General features: G+C 24.8%; 2 protein-coding genes across 3 annotated transcripts; one reads left to right on the top strand and one right to left on the bottom strand.

Moving 5' to 3' along the window:
- Positions 1–2,215: 2,215 nt before the first annotated feature.
- Positions 2,216–4,685, bottom strand: LOC123265650 (histone H3-like centromeric protein cnp1). Its single transcript, XM_044729479.1, has 4 exons — positions 4,364–4,685; positions 4,118–4,163; positions 3,696–3,859; positions 2,216–2,507 (listed from the first exon to the last, which is right to left on the bottom strand). Exons 1-4 carry the CDS (start codon positions 4,390–4,392, stop codon positions 2,336–2,338), a joined length of 411 nt encoding a protein of 136 aa, XP_044585414.1. The 5' UTR covers positions 4,393–4,685; the 3' UTR covers positions 2,216–2,335.
- LOC123265644 (THO complex subunit 6 homolog) lies at positions 4,678–12,280 on the top strand. 2 transcript variants are annotated; one of them, XM_044729471.1, is made up of 5 exons: positions 4,678–4,871; positions 5,689–5,913; positions 10,061–10,228; positions 11,669–11,831; positions 11,921–12,280. In XM_044729471.1, exons 1-5 carry the CDS (start codon positions 4,756–4,758, stop codon positions 12,239–12,241), a joined length of 993 nt encoding a protein of 330 aa, XP_044585406.1. In that variant the 5' UTR covers positions 4,678–4,755; the 3' UTR covers positions 12,242–12,280. The 2 variants fall into 2 exon arrangements, with proteins under 2 accessions (XP_044585406.1, XP_044585407.1); XM_044729472.1 differs by lacking the exon at positions 4,678–4,871 and adding an exon at positions 5,124–5,155.
- Positions 12,281–21,759: the final 9,479 nt, after the last annotated feature.

Below are 21,759 nucleotides of genomic sequence, written 5' to 3'. Positions count from 1 at the left end.
AAGACGATTTTTTTACACGGGTTGAGCTTGAGAAATAAAAATTACAAATGCCTATGCGTGTGAGATTCGACCTCACTTCTAGAACCAAATTTACAGGAACAAATATTGCACACGTAATAGTTATTTTCCCAGCGAATTTTCGTAGGTTTTCTTCTATTTTCCTCCAAATCTAAAAAAAAATAATTAAGATTAATTACATTTGACAAGAATAATATTTTTTCTGGTAATCGGAAAAAATAAAACCGGAAAAAATTTTAAAGTTATAAAAAATTCATATTATTTCATTACTTAATTATTATAAAATATCATTATTTAATTCTTATAAAATTTCATTACTTAATTCTTATAAAATATCACACCCACAATTTTCCTGAAAACCAAGCGCCCCCAGAATGATCGCTCCATTTTTTGTAAAAAAAAAAAAAAAAAAAAAAAAAAAAAAAAAATCCGGGTCTATTTTTCCGGGATTCAGAAAAAATGAATTTTTTCTATATTAATTTATTAATACCTATCAACAAATCTCGAATACTTTCAATCTTAGTCCTATTAAAAATTTTCTCAAAAGACTCAATTGCTGCTGCTGGAGGCTCAGGTTCAGGCATTGCAATTCTGTGAAGCAAAACTTCTGGCTTTAAATTCATCAACCCAAAATTCTTTTTTTTGACTGTTGATGCTTGATATCTAGTATTATACTTTTTCTTCTCTCTAATCTCACTTTCTTGTAAAAATTGATGACCACCATTCATATTCTTAATTTTATAATTATGATTATTATTTGAGTTATGATGATCATCAAATTTTTTTTTTTTTATAAAATGGATTAACTACATAATTATAAACTTTACTCTTTATAAAATTAAAATCTTTCACATTTTTGACACCTAAAATTAAAAACATAAATATTTTTAGAAGAATACAATTTATATTGAAGATTTGATAAGCTTCAATAGAATAATTTTAATGATAATGAAATTAGCAGACATTTGACAATTTGTGGAATTTTTATAACCAATTAATTATTATACAAAACATATTTTTAAAAATTCGCACTAATAATTTTTTGAAATTTTTACATGTGGAATTTTTTTACTAAATTTTTTTTCACTGTAATTTAATTATTCAAAATCTAAAAAATTGTGAGATATGTCTTAAATTCGGTGTCATTAATTTATGAAATTAAAGTTCGCAGTCACTTGATTATTTTTTAATTTTTTGAACAAATAAATTTGTCCCAAAAAATAATTTTTGAAAAATTGCATTTTTAATTTTTTTGAATTTCTACATGTCAATTTTTTTTCTTATTTTTTTTGTTAAAATTTATTTGTTAAAAAAAATTCTTAAAATTACTAAATATCTGCTAAATTAATTTTCATCATTAATTTTATAAAAAAAAACTTCTTCAATATTATATTGTATTAATAATGTCTGTAATACTCAATTTTTGTTAATTCACATTCATTGTAATGTATTTTGGAGGGCTACAAGGAGCTACGACTCCATGGCCTTAAAACAATAAATAATAATGATAATAATGAAAAGTATTGATAATGAAGAGTATAAAGGTCAATACCTTTTGATGCTGTTTTATTGGAGTCAATCAAAGCCACATCAGGCAGCTGAGGAATATCTTCAACAACAGTCAAATTTTTCGGTTTCTTCCTTCTTATTGCTTTTTCTTCTTCAGTCCTAAAAAAAAAAAAAATAAATTAATTAAAAAAAATTAACAATGTCATGTATTATTATTTGATTGTTTTAAAAAAAAAATATTATTGAAACATAACATTCTTACCTAATGAATTTCTTTAAATTTGCGCTTAAATTTTTTTAACATATTGTTAATATTCATTTTTTGATAGATATCTCCTGATATTTAGTGATAAAATCATATAATTATAAAAAAAAAAATATTTTTCATAAACCCTAACTTATAATTAATTTTTTTTTTAATTCACTCCAATTTACAAATATTTATTAAGGTTATGAAAGCGAATAAATAATTTTATATAATTAGTATACTCGGTGACATTTTTAAGTATTAAAATGTACATTTTATTCATTAACTAACGACACTTAAAAATTAATTATTCAATATTAACAATTTAAGTTTCTAAAATTAAATATCAATTTTTTTTATATTACGATTTTAGTGATCTAGACGAACATGTATGTATGTAAATATATGTTTCACAATTTTGAAAAAGAAGAAAAATTTTTAAAAAGAAAATATCTACTAAATTATATATTAATTCTTAAGTATAGTTTTGATTATAAATTATAAATTTGATACAAAATTCAGCATCAACTTCTTGATGAATATCAGTTGATTATTATTGAGTTATCTATTGATAACGTCGTCACGTCCTCGAAGTCTTCGCATCAGTACCATATCACGCTGCATTAATGTTATTCTTTTGCTGTGGTATGCCAAGAGAATTGAGTCTTCGAAAAATTGCACCAGGTACATTTCTGTAGCTTCTTGCAGCGCTTCAAGCGCTGATACTTGCATTCTGTAAGATATTATTTTTAAATTAAAAAAATTTGTAATAAAAGTAAATTTTGGTATTGAATAAATAATAAATGATAGTGAAGTTGTTAGTTAATTCTTTATAAATAAAATTTTTTTTATATTCATTCATAATTTTATATCAATTCAATATTATTTATCTTTAAAATATTTTCTTGTAAAATATTTTAATGTATATAGTTTAAACTGCACAAAAATGTAAAAATTCTTATGTATATTTTCTCTTTGCCATTTGGCATTAGCCTTGGTATAATTATTAATAAACTAAACTAAACTAAATTGAGATATCTGATAATTTTTAGAATTTTTTAGTAAATATTTTGAACTTATTTATATGTTATTGATATAATTTGTTGTATTGCATTGTACTATAATGTTTCTGTGTTATTATTTAACTACACTATTTAGTTATTAATCAATTATATCTAAACTTTGTATTATTGTTATTCGGCTAAGCCTTGGCATACAAATTTAATAAATAAATATTTACAAGTGGGGTCAACCATTTTAATTTTCATTTTTTTGAACGAAATTTCTATTTGATTTTATTGATAAATTTTTTTTAAAAGTAAATAATAAAAATAAACATTAAAAAAAAAAGTTTATTATCACTATTTTAACAAATTTATAAATTTTTTAGAAAATTATGATATTCAATTTTTTTTAATTGTTCGTTTTTTTGTGTACTTTTCAAAAAAAAATGTATCAATAATATAAAAAAAAGATAAAATAGAAATTTTATTCAAAAACATGAGAGCCAAAATTTTTTCCAACTTTTGAAGGCAAAAAAGCTATCGAAATCTTTATTTTTTTCTTTTACGACATTTTTTATCAAAAATGCGCCGTAAAAATAAGCAGAATAAAAAAAAATTTGGAAATATTAATTTTTCACTTAGTTATGGCCCAAAATGGAGTTGGCCCCACTTTTAAATAATTACCAATTTTTTTAACAAATAAAGTATAACAAGAAAAATTATTGATTTAAAAAATTCCATTTTCAGAAGCTCTAAAAAATTAAAAATGCAATTTTTTTTAAATAATTTTTTAGACAGTTTATTTAAAAAAAAAAAAATTAAAAAATGGTCAAGTGTCTACTGATTTCAATGTTATAATAATAATCAATATTTAATTAAATAGTTTATTTAAGTATTAAAAATAATTAAAATTCTACCTCATAATTTCTGATCTTGGAAAAAGTTCATGCATTATTTCACGAACAAGCCTTGAAAATGGGAGTTTAGGTATTATTAATTTCGTTGTCTTTCGTAAAAATCTTATTTCTTGAAGTGCTATTACTCCAGGTTTTGCTCGATTGTTTCTTCCAGCAACATTACCCTGTAAGAAGAAATAAACACTAATTAATAAATGAAATTAAAAAAAAATAAAAAAGTTATTTAACCGATGCTATTTTTTTTTATTCTTAGCTTAGAAAAATAAATATAATTAAACTAATCAATTTTACATTACTTTAAAAAATTTTTGTAAGAAAAAACTCCAAAAATAATTAATGTCAATTTCATTAATTTAACATAAAAATTTTTTTAGATAATATAAAAAATTTTTAAACATCTGTTTTATATATTTTGCACTTACTCTGGCAGTTTTTTGTCCACCTTTTGATCCCGAGGCTGGTCTTGATCTAAAATAAAAAATTATTTATTTACAATTTTTTTAAAAAGTACATTTATAAAAAAAACATAATAATAATAATTTTTTTACACTTTTTATGAACTTAAAAAATATTTTTTAATTATTTGCAACTTAATTTAAAAGACATGCTCCAAAAAAATAGACCCATGACCGGAAAAATAAATAATAATAATTTTATAACCTACAAACCTTGTAGGGCTGGATTTTCTACGCACCATAATAAAGTCGGATAAAAAACTTGCTTGCAATAAGAAATAATCAAATTATATAAAACAGAATCCGGGTAAAAAAATTTTCAGTCGTTTATAAACAAAAATAAATTGTAAATAAAGCGAAATCATAACCAAAATAAAAAAATAAACACTAACAACAAAAGCCAACCGCCAAAAATTTTTCAAAGTCAGCGCGCTGCCTAGCGGCGAGTTTTAAAAGTATTTTCTCAATTGGTAAGATAAATTTCTACGGACACTACGATCGATTACTTCGAAGTAATCTACTTTTGTGCTTTTGTGGTTATGATTTTGTTATTGTTACACGCTATTTTTTTTTCTTGAAAAGTCAGTAATAAACAAAAGTTAAATATGCCAGAAAATTTAAACAACAAATTGTTTTATAACACTGTTTTATGCCAGACATTTTCGCCGTCTAGAAAACACTTGGTCGCTGGAAATATTTATGGTGACATATCAGTATTTGAGTAAGTATTTCTATTTTTTTATTAATTATTAATTATTATTAGGTTAGAATAATTTTTTGTTGAAAATAAATTAATAAAAATTTATTTTGAAAGAAGAATCTCAAAAATTATTTAAAACTATAAAGCGCGTTTTAAAATGACATTTTAATCAGCTTCTGATGACTTCTGACTATTTTTTTTAAATTTAATTAATTTATTAAATTAGAACAAATAAATATTGTTAAAAAATAAAACTCACAGTTGTTTATTTTGTGGAATTTTTCTTATAATTTTATGACATTAAAGTTAGCAGTCGCTTGACAATTTTTTTATTTTTTTGAATAAATAAATTTGCTCCGAAAAATTATTTCTAAAAAATTAGATTTTTTATTTTTTTAATTTTCTAAATGTCAATTTTTTTTCTCATTTTCTTTGACATAATTTATTTGTTAAAAAAATTCTTAAAATTATAAAATGTCTGCTAAATTAATTTTCATTATAATTTTTTTCAGAATAAAAAATCCAAAAATTTGCATAATACTAAAGTTAGCCGACATTTTTAATTTTTTTTTGTTTTTTTTCATTAATTAAATTATAACTAAAAAATATTTTTTAAAAATGCATGTGTAGTTTTCTTAATTTTTTACAAATGAATTTTTTTTGTAATAATTTTTTCAATAAAAAAAATTCTAAACATTTTTAAATGTCGGCTAACTTAATTTTCATAAAATTTGTCAGATATTTGATAATTGCAATTTTATATTTTTTTAAAAACAATTTTTTTGTTTATCAATTGATATATTTTTGATTAAATAATCACCAAAATTTTTAATTTCAGTTTATCAAAATCATTGACTCCAGTAAGCGACGAAAATGACTTACCAGGACCTTCATATATATTCACGGCGTATCCAGGTCAACATGTCCAGGCGATGCTCAGTACTGATGATTTTTTGGTGACCGGAACAGCTGGAGAAATTTCTGGCTGGGACTGGAATGTTGTTACTTCCAGTAAAGCTTCTAAGATAAAAGTATCTTGGACTGTGCAGATTCCTTCTGACAAGTAGGTTTTATTTATTTATTTCTTTGAACAAGACCTAACGGCTAATGGCCAGTAACAAGGTCACTTAATTTTACATCATATATATAAATTATAAATTTTTACATTATTGTACATAATTGTTAGTTACAAAATAGTATGAACAATTAGATACACTAACTTTTATTATAAACGATATTTATTTTGTAGCTAACAACCCTAAGAAATGACGGCAAAAGACCATTTATTAATAGATAGTACAATTTGCTTATCAATCAGTAACTTATATTAAATAATTATAATAATTACATACAATAGTTAAGAAAAAAATTAAGAACGTGAAAAAGACAAAACATCAGAGGGTTATTATATCGCGTGCTTAATGCCAAAAGGACGGATAAAAGTTATACGCCCTTTTGGCTTTACAAAACCAAAAGGGTGTATAATTTTTTTTTGGTGCCAATCGTTTTGTAAACATGTTCTAAGCCTAAAAATGAAAAAAAAAATTTCCAAAGCCAAAAGGGCGTATGTCTCAAATTATACGCCCTTTTGGCTTTAGAACACTGAAAATTTAGTGATCTAAAGCCAAAAGGACGTATAATTTTTAACTTCCCGTTAAGAAAATTAAAAAAAAGTTTGGAAAATCCAAAAGTGCACGACTCATAATGTTCATTTAATTATGAAATATAAAAAAAAAAAAAAAAACTTAAGTCGTTCAAAATTAATTGCCGAAAAAACAGCTGTAGTAGGAAGGTACTGCACAAGCGCCCCTGGTGGAATAAAATGTACATAATATCTATAAATATAGATATATCACCATCCATGTTAATTTTACATGGATATATATAGATATACAGTCTTGTAGTTTTCGTTTTTTATTAATTGCAATTAAACGACACTGAATTAATTAATCATTCGCATTCAGTGACCTACAATCGTTGATTAGAATTTTTAAAAAAAAAATTTAACTCAAATAATGGATTTTTTTACAAGTTACAGTGTTTTCGGGTTTCACACATGACGGACAGGAAAATTTTTTGACCTATTTTGGTGTTTTTTTCCAATTCTATTGCAGTAAATCAATTTTTAAAAAGTATGAAATTAATCTCCATTAAATTATCTCGACAATAGTATGCAAAATATCTTGATTCCGTGAACTAACAAGGCTATAATAATAAAAATAGCCGCCAAAATGAGGCGAAAAAAATTTTTCGATCGTAAAGCACTCTCTGATGCTTCGCATCATGAGTCGTGCAAAATTTTCTAAAAGCGAGAAGTTATTGGTTTCACCCGTTTATTGAAAATAGAGTTTTCATCAGTTCTATATTCAGCTATACTCAGCTCAAAAAATTTTTTAACGATTAGTTAATAATTTCTTACTTACAATAAGATGTTTTTCATTCTATATGTACATATTATGGATTTTAACTACAATTTTATGCAACGAATAAAAAGGAAATTTATAAAAAATATAAAATTTTAGTACGCGAAAAAATTTTTAATTCATATGTTTCTTTAATCATTGGACTGTCCAAAATGATGAAAATTTAAATTTACTACTATCGAAAATGTTGACTTTTTCAAAATTTTTTTTTACAAATTTTCTCCGGACAATTTTAAAGACTGTTATTCGAAATTATGAAAAATCCTCATTTTCTTTTTAGTTTTATTTCCTGCCTTTACTGTTATTTTTTCTGCTAGTATAAATCTAATTCAAGTGGATGGTAATATTCCATCTTCACTAACAATTTGGGACAGATCGTCCCTGGAGAGTTAGGTCGATGGGTAACCATCGAACTTGAACACTAGTTAGCTGGTGAATGCTAGTATCTGTTCGACTCAATTTTTAAGTATTAACGATGGAAAGCCACTGAGAATGAAGAGCAACTTTTTTGAAAAAGTCCATGAAAAATCAACCAAGCCAGGAATCGAACCTGGATCTCCCCGATTACATGTCAGGATGCTTTTACCATTTTTTTTTTTTTTTTTTTTTTTTATTCAAGCGTTTATTTATTTAAATCATTGATACATAGATATAAACATAATACACAGGTATAAACGTAAGACCTGTTACTTAAAATAAATTGACTACCTGGCCCATACGGGCTCTCATAGAGGATAACATAAATGATATTTCTTAATACCTGATAAGCCTCAGGGGCTGTACATAGTGAAGTAAATAATATATATAATTTTTCTTATTCTTATTGTGTTAAATACATAAAGTGTTAATACATGATTTATACTAGTTAGCCTAAAAAAGAAACTTGATTTTCATAAAAAAGGCTTACGTTATTAGAATAGTACATGAGAGAGATTAAATCAACAACAATTAAAATTAAAAAATATAACATAATAATAGAATAGAACAAGAAGACAAAAAGAAAGAGGAAGCTATTAAAAGAGAACAACAAAACAATTAAAGAAAAAGAACTTGTGATTAGGTGAGCCACCAATACTCTTTGCGGGAATGAAGTTTATTTGTTTTATCTTTGAGGTATTTGTTGTATTGAGGTGCAGTATTTCAGGTCTAAGAATGATAATGCTTTTGGGTCATAAGTAATAGCTTTTGTGTTGGGACCTCTTTTGACGTGGTATATTAGGGGTATACTGTTTGAGTGTTGTATGTAGCCCAGACTGTCCAAGTAAGTGAATATTTCGGGAGGAGTGAATCCCGACTTCATTGCTATTTGAAAATATGCTGGTTGTGGGTAAAATGGACCAGATATTAAGCTGTTTATTGTGGAGGAGGAGGCACTAGCAAGTGATTTCGGCATAGACGTATGATATGGTTGTATTGGTTGTCGATACGCTCTATTTTAGCTAAGTTTAAGAGTGTGAGGTTACTATAGTATTTGGTGTAATTTGAGTCAGGTGTCTTGCACATGTTCAGACAAGCTCTCAGACATTGTCTTTCAAATTTTCTCAGCTTTTCCATTTCAATAGGTGGGATGTTAAACCATATAGGACAACCATATGTGATTATTGGTCTAATCAAGAGTTGGTAACACAAAATTTTTACTCTTTTATTCAGAAATTTGTGTGTCTATGTGTGAGTAGAAGTTTAGTTTATTGTATAGGTAAACACCCAGGTAATGCTTTTACCATTAAGCTACCGGGTCATTCTCCACTTACTTCTCAGTATACTCTGAACTCTCAGTAGCTGTTACTACTTGACTTTACCCCCTCCCTTTAAACTCTATATTACGATGGTAGTTGTAGTACTTCTGTACGTAAAAATTCTTAAAAATTGAGTCGAACAGATACTAGCATTCACCAGCTAACTAGTATTCAAGTTCGATGGTTACCCATCGACCTAACTCTCCAGGGACGATCTGTCCCAAATTGTTAGTGAAGATGGAATATTACCATCCACTTGAATTAGATTTATACTAGCAGAAAAAATGACCGTAAAGGCAGGAACGGGTTAAAAAAAGAATTATATTATCACGGTCGGAAAAATTAGTAGAAAAATTAGTTTCGAGCGATTCTAAAAAGAATGGAAAAAAAAAAATTGTTTTATACGCCCTTTTGGCATTAGGCTCGCGATATATCAATTGATCTTAAATTCTTTATCATTAAATATTTCATTGCTTCTTAAATTCTTATCATTAATTGCATCTTAAATTCTTTATCATTAAATATTTCAGGTTTTATGAATTTTATTATTCATTTTTTTATTAAAAAACAATTCTACGCAAACAAACTAAAAAAAATTCAAAAATTTTTTTTTAAGTAAATAAGGTAAACGACGCAGTTATTGACACTAGCCTAGTTGTTTGACCCTTGCAATTTTATTCTAATTAAAAAAATAAAATATTCTCGAAAGACCAATTATCTTAAAATTTATAATTCAAAAATTATATTTATTAATTTATTATAATCAATTTATCTATAGAGTTGATTTGTTTTATTTAATTAAAATAAAATTGCAAGTGTCAATAACTGGGTCTTTTACCTTAATTATAAATGTAATTCTTTAAATAATTTTCAAATGAAAAAATTTGAAAAAACTATAAATAGAATTAAAAAAAATTTATTTATAAATTATTAAAAATTATAAAATTTTAATTAAAATCCTGGTTGTGTATTGCTCTTTAAATTGTTTGCTAATCGGATGATAATCTTAATAATAATTATTAAATCATTAATTAATGGATTTTACTTTCAGAGACAGCTCAGAAAAGTCAGATGTTAATTACATTGTTTATTCAAATGATAAACACTACTTGTACGCTGGCTGCGGTGACAAGAAAATTTATGTTATTAATTTGGACAATGGAAATATTGTTAAGACTTTAGAAGGTCATGAGAATTTTATTCATTGTCTTGCACTCATGTAAGTTTATCTTTATTATTTATTCAAATAGTTATAATTGTTAATGTAATTAATATCTTTCATTTGAATTTTACATTTTATCCGGGTTGATGAGTTTAGATATATAGATAACATTTTTATTTCGAAATAATTTATTCGAAATTATTATTTATTTATTCATAGCATTTTTTATTTTTTGACTCGTTAATTTTTTCTCTGGAAAAATTTTCTATTTTCATTTTTTTAATTATTTTGTTTTAAATAAAATAAAAAATTGGTAATTATTTTTACGGTCCAAAATTTTTCAACTCATAAATAATACTTAAAATTTTTACAATCAAAATTTTTTACTAAGGTAAACGTCCCAATTATTGACAGAGGTCTAAATATTGACACCCTAAATTATTTTTAAATATATTTAATTATCTGTAATAAGAATAACTATCATATAAATTTTTATTAAATTCTAATTAATTAAAAATTAAAAAAAATTACTCAGTTCAAAATATTAACTATTAATTATTAATAAAAAATAAAAGCACCAGTTCATCAAACCAGCTTGCGAGCGCCTATTTTCTTAACAACTTTGGTTAGAAAAGCATTTTTTTAAATGCCGAGTTTAAATTAATTTCTTCATCTAATTATATGATCTTTTTTTTTTTCAATTAACAATATATGAAAAATTTATAAAATTGAATAATCGAAATTAATTTTATGCTTTATAATATTTAAATAATGGGTGTCAATAACTAGTTGATAATTTTTAAGTTAAATCTCATATTGACAGCCATTCGACAGCGCTTTGACGCCTTTTTTACTTTAATCTAAAAAATTTACTGTAAGAGTTTGAACTCTTCTGATTCAATAAATTATTTTTAAATTAATTTTTATATTTTTAATAGTAATTAATCATTTATGGAAATTATTATTAATAAACTTTAATAAAATTGATTACTTAATAATAAGTTTCGATAAATAAGAATAAGCAGATGATTCTAGGCATGCGCAGTATAGGTGTCAATAATTGGGCCTAAGGTATGTCCATAATTAGATCAATCAATTCTTTAGCCTGTCAATAATTGGTGTATCCGGATAATCTATTTAATTATTTAAAATTAATTAGTAAATATCAGTGATTATCATTTTAAAAAAAGAAATTGATTAGTAAAAACATTACTTGAGACATTACCACAAACAAAATTCAATTATATTGATATTTTATTGCTTAAAAAAAATGAAATCATAACTTTGTCTCTTATAGTGTCAATAATTGGAGCTTTTATTCTATTTATTTATTTTTTTATTCTATAAATAAATAATTAATTGCTTGAATAAAAATAGATCAATTATTTACTATCCAGGATTTAATTAGCCAATAAAAGCTAAAAATCTCAAGCTGAATTTAAAAACTAGAATAAAAGGTAGAAGTTAAATGATAATAGGATGAATTTAAATGATCAGGAACAACCAATTGGCGAGTGGAAGTGAAGATGGATCAGTACGTCTCTGGGATTTACGAACATACGAGAATACTAGTATATTGAAGCCGCATTTAGTCGACAAGGTCGCGAGACCCAAGCTCGGAAAGTGGATTGGCGCCGTAGACTTCACCGAAGACTGGCTGGTAATAAAAAATATTAAAAAAAAAATACTTATTATAATAAAAATCTCCCAGAGTATAACAATACGTTGACAGTCACTTTTATTTTTCAGCTCTGCGGAGGCGGTCCGAACCTTTCACTCTGGCACCTTCGCACCATGGAGCCAGCGACTGTTTTCGACCTGCCGGATCAGGGAATTCATGAGGCTAAAATTTTCGAGGAACGAGTCATTGCAGGCGGTACGATGCCCCATGTCTACCATCTAAATTACCAGGGAGAGATTTTTGCAGAAGTTCCCACTTCTAGCCACACTGTTTACAGTATTGTTTATCAGGAAAAACCTCACAAAGTACTTAGTATTGCGGGTTCTAGCAACAAAATTGATATTTGTACTAACTTTAATTATCGGGAATTAGTTTTCAAGTTCGCTTGATTGTAAATAAAATTTTACTTTTGTATTTTTAATTATCAAGAGCTTTTTTTATATTTATTCATCGTAATTTTAAAAATATGGTAATTATTTACAAGTTCACCTTATTTTTGGCCATATCTAGGTGAAAAATTAACATTTTTTAATTTTTTTTTCTGCTTGTTTTTACGGCGCATTTATGATAAAAAATATCGTGAATGAAAAAAATGAAGATTTTGATAGCTTTTTTGCCTTCAAAACTTGGAAAAAATTTTTGATTCAATTTCTATTTTATTTTTTTTAAAAATACATAAAAAACGAACAATTAAAAAAAAAAAATTGAATATCACAATTTTCTAAAAAATTTATAAATTTTTTTGAAAATTTCTTAAAATTGTGATGATAAACTTTTTTTTTTTTTTTAATTGTTTATTTAATTTAATTTTTAATTGTTCATTTCAATCTGAAGCGTGATGAGTATATTACTCCTCATAGACGCTTTTTAAAGTGGCTCACAGTTAAATCGAAGCGGTACTACTTCTTGGTATGTTTTTTGTACAAACTTTTTAGATCTGGTGAACCTAATTTCCTCAGAAGCTTGTTTGTCGAAAAGTCACCAGATATTAGAACAATATCACATTTAAGATTCCCAATTTTTCAACTTCCTACTAAGAACATTCATTCCTGATTTCATTGATAAGCCTCTGGAGAGAATCACCACCTGACATCATCAATGCACTTATCATTGGCACTTTTAAGACAAAAGCTTACTAATTTTTCCATGAACTTGAGCTTAAGGAGAACTTGATGATTCAAATCTTTAAAATTGGAGTGATTTGCAGTGCTTTAAATCTAAACTTAGTCTGGCATTCATCTTATAATTTCTTGCTTACTTTTATTTCATCTCATTTTTATTGATTGTAAATAGCTAATTACATTTCTCCAATTACATGAAAATATTTATACTCTTCTATTTTTGTATTTTTGCCTTAGCATTCAAATTAAATAAATAAATTTTTTTTTTTAAATATATCAATAAAATCAAATAAAAATTTCGTTGAAAAAAATGAAAATTAAAATGTTTGATCCCACTTTTAAATATTTATCGCTTTTTTTTTATATTTATTTATCGTAATTTATAAAATATTTACTGATTCTGGTATTAGGCAAAAAAATATTTTTTTTTTAAATTTTAATTATTAATTTTTTTAAGAAATTAAAAATAAATGAAAAATTTACTAAATTTTTAAGAAATTAATAATTAGAAAAAAAATATTACTTAATTTTATAAGAAAAAAAACAATTAGTAACAATATTTGTAATAAAAATACCATTACTACCTAACATTTCATCATAAATTCATTTTAGTACGCAAAATCAACCCTAGATGTCGCTCTTTGCTCCTTTTAGATGTCTAACACTCAATATACCGTTCCATTTTTAACTTTCTTTTTTCATTTATTATTAAATTATAATATTTAAAATTATGATTTTTTTTTTTAATTTCTTCTTTTTCAAAACACCAACTTACTGTAAAAAAAATTAGATAAATTGAAAATGTTCTTTAAAAGTTATCTTACTTACAAAATTTCTTCTTCAATTGAGGTTATTCAACCAAAACAACTTTTAAAAATTTGCCTAACCGCAATTAGGCTTAAAACAACCTTAAACATAATTGCTCATAAACAATATTCATAATAGTAAGCGTTTATCCTATTGTAGTACTCCGTAAAGAGTTTAGAGATGATTTAACTCGGTAAATCAGTGAAAAATTTTGAACCGCTCGTAAAACACATTACAAGCGTTCACGCTTGAGGTGTGCAATATTTCAACAAATAATTGTCTACAGCCGTTTAAAATATTTAAATTTATAATTTTAAAGCAGTTCTTACGTGAGCTCTTTTATAATTTTATTGTTTTGCACTCTTGAGTAAATTTGACATAACCTTATATTAAAAATCTGAAACTTTTTAATTGTAAACAAAAAAATTACATTTAAAATATTTAAATAGTAATTTTTTAATTATCGACACTTGATTCTTATAATTTAAAAATAACTTACATTTTTTGTCCATGAAATTCCTATAAATAATTTTTTTCTTCTTTGACATAACCTCCAAAATTTTTAAATAAAATTTTTTAAAGAAGAAATAAAAATAATTAATTATTTTTGAGATATTATAATTAATTAGAATAATTATATTATACTTGATAAATAATTTTTTTCTTCTTTGACGTAACCTTAAAATTTTTTATCTAAAATTTTTTAGAGAAGAAATGAAAATAATCAGTTACTTTTAAGATATTAATTAGAATAATTATATTATACCTGATAGATTATAAAAATTTGTGAAGAAATAAAATTAACATAAACTCCGATTAGGAAAAGTGTCATCGTGAAGAAATGAATAAAAAATAAATCTATTTTTTTACATGAAATTCCTGTAAAAAAAATTTTTTTTTTCTTTAACATAACCTTCAAAATTTTTATCTAAAATTTTTTAAAGAAGAAATAAAAATAATTAATTATTTTTGGGACATTAATTAATTAGAATAATTATATTAAATCAAATATATTATTAAAATTAGTGAAGAAATAAATAAAAAATAAATCTATTTTTTTCCATTGAATTCCTCCACATAATTTTTTTCTTCTTCTAAATAACCTCACAATTTTTTCAAGAAGAAATAAAAATAATTAATTATTTTTGGGATATAAATTAATTAGAATAATTATATTATACTTGATAAATAATTTTTTTCTTTGATATAACTTTTAAAATTTTTATCTGAAATTTTTTCAAGAAGAAATAAAAATAATAAATTATTTTTAGAATATTAATTAATTAGAATAATTATATTATACTTGATAAATAATTTTTTCTTCTTTGATTTAATTTTAAAAATTTTTATCTAAAATTTTTTAAAGAAGAAATAAACATAATTAATTATTTTCAGGATATTAATTAATTAGAATAGTATATTGAACTTGATAAACAATTTTTTTCTTCTTTAAAATAACCTTAAAAATTTTTATCTAAAATTTTTTAAAGAAGCAATAAAAACAATTAATTATTTTCAGGATATTAATTAGGATAATTATATTATACCTGATAAATTATAAAAATTAGTGAAGAAATGAATAAAAAATAAATCTAATTTTTTCCATTAAATTCCTATAAATAATTTTTTTCTTCTTGAACATAAGCTTCAAAATTTTTATCTGGAATTTTTTTAAAGAAAAAATAAAAATAATGAATTATTTTTAGGATATTAATTAGAATAATTATATTAAACTTGATAGATTATAAAGATTTATGAAGAAATGAAATTAACATAAACCCAGATTAGTAAAAGTGTCATCGTGAAGAAATGAAGAAAAAAAAAATAAATCTATAAAATATCGACTAGTATATGCTTACGTCATCAAATGAGAATGGATGTTGATGTTAAAACTCGTTGAAGAAGCCTATTCGTTGTAGGTATAGTCTTCCTGAAAAAAACTTGACGTCCTTAGAGGCCGCCGGAGCGCTAAATTGCCACCCTAATTCAACGTCTTGCTTCTCCTGGCATCAAGGTATAAAGGCTCGGAGTAAGGCATTCTTTCTTAACCGTAGAGTAGACCGAGTAACAACAATATATATAAATATATATGAAGCTAAGGGGAAGAACTGCCTCTTAACCGTCCAGCAGTCAAGGTCAAACTTGCAATTCACTGAATTATTAGAAAATACTTTAAACTTTTATTCCCAAGATTTCTTGAAGCGAATCAAGTAAATTGCTCAGCTTAAACTTTAAGTATCATATCCGAGGGATTGCTTTTATAAAGTTAATAGCGGTTTAAATAAACCCGATCAACCCGACAGAGACAATTGTATCGGGTTCCAGCCTCACAATGATCCGTTCTTGTGACCAAAAATGTTCAGGTGAGTCATTATTACCTGTCAATTTTATTTTAACATTGTTATCATCTATATTATTAAGAAAATAAGCAAAATTTTGTGGCCAGTGTATTTATATGATAAAATGGGTTTTTACGATTAAATTTGGTATCATTGGAAAAGTCTTGACGAATTTGTGTCTTTTCAAGGTTTCATATCATTCTCACCAATAGTCAATTTATGATGATAAGTATTTATGCTGCATTCGAAAATGCTCTATCTCTAGATACATAATTAAGAAATGACCCTGTATCTCGTAAAATATTGGCATTTTTAAAGATATTAGCTCATTCCGATGTTATACTCATCAAGACCTTTCGTTTGAGTACCCACATCAATTTTCGTATATTCATATATATTATATATATGTATATATGAAAAATATATCAAAAATCCATGTGGGTACTCAAATGAAAGCTCTTGATGAGTTTAACATCGGGATGAACTTTTATTTTCAAAAACGTAAATATTTAAGAAAAAACAGTGCAATTTAACAAAATTAATTATTTAATAAAACAAAATTTTACTTATTTATAGTTCACAAGTCACGGCAGTCACATAGTGACTGCAAAATTGCTAGTATATATATTTAATTTTCTTTCAAAAATCAACTTTTTAGTCCTTCAAATATATTCCGAATCACAAAAATGTCAATAATTGAGAAATGACATTGTATCTTGTCAACTATTGACATTTTTAAAGATATAAGCTCACCCCGACATTACATTCATCGAGACCTTTCATTTGAGTACCCACATCAATTTTTCATATATTTATATATTTTATATATATGTATATATGAAAAATATATCAAAATGCATGTGGGTACTCAAATGAAAGCTTTTGATGAGTGTAACATCGCGATGAGCTTATATCTTTAAAAACGTCAATATTTAAAAAAATATAGTGCAATTAATGTAATTAAGAAATGGCTTTGTATCTTGTAAACTATTGACATTTTTAAAGATACAAGTTCACTCTGATATTATACTTATCGAGACCTTTCATTTGAGTACCCACATCAATTTTTCATATATTTATATATTTTATATATATGTAAGGTAAAAGCCCCAATAGATGATCACGTACCAGTATATGATCACTCCATGTATTTGTATATTTATATTCACAAATATAGGTATACAAATACATGGAGTGATCATATACTGGTACATGATCATCTATTGGGGCTTTTACCTTATACATGAAAAATATATCAAAAATGCATGTGGGTACTCAAATGAAAGCTCTTGATGAGTGTAACATCGGGATGAGTTTATATCTGTAAAAACGTCAATATTTAAGAAAGTACACTGCAATTTAACAAAAATCATTATTTAATTAGCAAAATTTTATTTATAGTTCACAAGTTACGGCAGTCACATAGTGACTGTAAGGTTGCTAATTTACTATTAATTTTTATTTAAAATTTTTTTTTATAGAAACTTTCTTGTTTAAAAAAAAACTTTTAATTTGGAAGAAAAATAATTCTAAATAAACAACGCGAATTTTTATATAAAAACTTTTTTCCAAAAATAAAAATACTGTGAAAAAAAACTTGCTAGAAAAATAGAATTATTTAAATTTTTAAATAAATTAAATCTTTATTTTTTTCAGAAGAAATTTTTTTTTCAATGTAAAAAAAAAAATTTTATAAAAATTTTAAATTATTCGTAAAATTAAAAAATTAAAGATATTAGCATCCAATAAATCACGCAATCTACAACACCTATTAATTCAAAGTCATTGACCATCTTTAATAACAGCATCAATTTGGACGTTTAATATTAAAAAACTAAAACATAACTCATACTCACAATGAAATAAAAAATAAAATCCTCTTTAATGATTCGCATTTACGTCCCTCTATTTTATTCTTATGCACTCATATACCCATGATACGAGTTGCGGCTTGTAACTTTACCGTTACGGTTTCATTTTTACCTCTAGCGAGGTGCAATTACCAGCCAGCAAACTAATAAGCACCTACGCCAAGAAGAAAAGAGCTATCCCGGTACGGTTTGCACGATCAGTACGATCAGGGGCTTGACTTCTCTACCGTCAACCATTTTCTTCACCAACTGCCAAAGAAAATGTGACTATTGTCTTCAAACAATTAAAATTTGTGAGTATAATAAATTTTTGGCTTTTTAAATATAATTTTCATCACCCGATGAGCCGAAATTTTTTTTTTCCAGGTACTGTACTAATAAGGCGATGCTTTCTCCGGACCGAATGTTGAGAGAAAACATTTAAAAGCATGAGACAAGTAACCTTGGAATGATTCTCGTGTCTTACACATTCTCCATACATAATGGCAACCTTATTTTGTTTAAAAATAAACACCTATATAATCCTTTCTCATTTCACTCTCAAAGTCTCCGTGGGCGGAAGTCGTCCTACGCGTTTTATCTGAAGCTATCAAAATTTTGAGATTATGATTATTGAATAAAATAAAAAGATTTATATTTTATTAAACAAAAGTAAGGATTAATAAATAATAAATAATAATGTTAAAATAAAATCGACAGTTAGATTTAATAAATATTTATTAACAGTTGATAAATTATTTATTAAATACGATTTATTAAATGTAAATAAATATTTGTTAACAGTTAACAAATATTTATTAACAGTTAATAAGTAATTGATTAAGTACAATTCATTAATTGTTAATAAATATTTATTAATGGTTAATGAATATTTGTTAACTGTTAACAAATATTTATTTAAAATAAAAAGCAAAAAGAGCAATTTTTTTTTGACCTTTTTTGTAACCCTATCGCTGAAATACATAATAATAATTAAATTCACTAAATAAATTAACGTTTTTTATATTTAAAAATATAAAAGACAATTATGAGCTGTGATAAAATTTGGTATTTTACAATAAACGTTATTAAAATGTTATATAATTAATGAAAACTAGCAACCTTGCAGTCACTATGTGACTGCGGTGGGTCGTGAACTATAAATAAACAAAGTTTGGCTTTATTAAATAATGACTTTTGTTAAATTACACTGTACTTTCTTAACTATTGACGTTTTTAAAAATATAAACTCATCTCGATATTACACTCATCAAGAGCTTTCATTTGAGTACCCACTTGCATTTTTAATCTATTTTTCATATATACATATATATAATATATATAAATATATGAAATATATGAAAAATTGATGTGGGTACTCAAATGAAAGGTCTCGATGAGTGTAATGTCAGGATGAGCTTATATCTTTAAAAATGTCAATAGTTTACAAGATACAAGGTCATTTCTTAATTATATTAAATTGCACTGTACTTTCTTAACTATTGACATTTTTAAAGATATAAGCTCATCCTGATGTTACCCTCATCAAGAGCTTTCATTTGAGTATCCACATGCATTCTGATATATTTTTCATATATACATATTATACATATACATATATATATATATATATATATATATATATATATATATATATATATATATATATATATATATATAAATATATGAAAAATTGATGTGGGTACTCGAATGAAAGGTCTTCTTGAGTGTAATGTCTAGGTGAGCTTATATCTTTAAAAATCTCAATAGTTCACAAGATACAAGGTCATTTCATAATTATATTAAATTGCACTGTACTTTTTAAATATTGATATTTTTAAAGATATAAGCTCATCCTGATGTTACACTCATCAAGAGCTTTCATTTGAGTATCCACTTGCATTTTAATATATTTTTCATATACACATATATATAAATATATGAAATATATGAAAAATTGATGTGGATACTCAAATGGAAGGTCTCGATGGGCGTAATGTCAAGATGAGCTTATATCTTTAAAAATGTCAATAGTTTACAAGATACAAGGTCATTTCTTAATTATATTAAATTGCACTGTACTTTCTTAACTATTGACATTTTTAAAGATATAAGCTCATCCTGATGTTACCCTCATCAAGAGCTTTCATTTGAGTACCTACTTGCATTTTTAATATATTTTCCATACATACATATATATAATATATATAAATATATGAAATATATGAAAAATTGATGTGGATACTCAAATGAAAGGTCTCGATGGGTGTAATATCAAGATGAGCTTATATCTTTTAAAATGTCAATAGTTCACAAGATATAAGGTCATTTCTTAATTATATTAAATTGTACTGCACTTTCTTAACTATTGACATTTTTAAATATATAAGCTCATCCCGATGTTACACTCATCAAGAGCTTTCATTCAAATACCCACTTGCATTTTTGATATATTTTTCATATATACATATATATATATATATATATATATATATATATATATATATATATATATATATATATATATATATATATATATAAATATATAAAATATATGAAAACATTGATGTGGGTACTCAAATAAAAGGTCTTAATGAGTGTAACAACGGAATGAGCTTATATCTTTAAAAATCTGAATAGTTCTCAAGATACAAGGTCATTTCTTAATTATGTATCTAGAGATAGAAAATTTTCGAATGCAGCCTAAATACTTATCATCATAAATTGACTATTGCTGAGAATGATATGAAATCTTGAAAAGACACAATTTCAAATCAAGATTTTTGCAATTATTCTAAATTTCACTAACAAAACCGATTTTCTTTTTTCTTATTCTCTTACTAATATATGACATTAAAGTTAGCAGTCACTTAATAATTTTTTAATTTTTTTCTTTCAAAGAAATTTCTTCCCGAAAACAATTTAAAAAAAATTAAACTTTTATTTTTTTTTTAAATTTCTACATGTAAATTTTTTTTTTCATCTAAAAAATTATTAAAATTTAATAAATATCTGCTTCGCCTCGGCCAACAATTACATGTAATCTGAGACATTTATTACTTCACTTCCCTAGGGGTTTAATGTACTATTTATTAATAATATAGATTATCTGTAAAATTAAAAAATTAACGATTAATTTTTTATTATTAATAATTAATTATATAAAATATCATAATCAATTAACATCCAATAAATTTATAAACAACTTGTTAATTTTGATCCAACACTGTTTTTTTTTTTTTTTTTTTTTCAACAAAACAGTTGAAGAAAAAAATTTTTATTTCTCCAGCTAAGAAATAAAATTATTCAAATTTTTAAATAAATTAATCTTTCTCTTTCAGTGCAGACTATAAGTGAATTTTTAAAAATACACCTACAGAAACGCCCTTAAATAAATCTAGATGATCTTTTTGCGATTTAGCTTGTAAATCCTGATAAAAAAAATGATGAAAGGAATGCTAATGTTGAGAATTATAAAAAGGTGGATGGTCGGACTTAGCAGCTTTAAGAACGATTAAATTGGAGATATCTTCCAAGCCTATTCAGGACTATCCGCAATGGTCCACAGCAGGAGTTCAAACACTCGAGAACTATATATAGACCTGAGAGATTCTGAATACACCTTGCAGCGGTGTAAGTTTAACTACTTCGTACAAATATAAATATATAAGTATCAGTTTTAAGTAAAAGAGTGGAGAGTTTAAGAGGATGATGGAAGACAAGTAGACAAAGAAGAAATCAAGAGTGCTGGCTCGTGCTCGCTATAACACCCTCATATTTTTTGTTTCTG

The sequence above is a fragment of the Cotesia glomerata genome, linkage group LG5 (assembly GCF_020080835.1).
Source record: "Cotesia glomerata isolate CgM1 linkage group LG5, MPM_Cglom_v2.3, whole genome shotgun sequence".
Classification (NCBI taxonomy): Eukaryota; Metazoa; Arthropoda; class Insecta; order Hymenoptera; family Braconidae; genus Cotesia; species Cotesia glomerata.
This window is presented reverse-complemented; position numbering and strand designations above follow the sequence as displayed.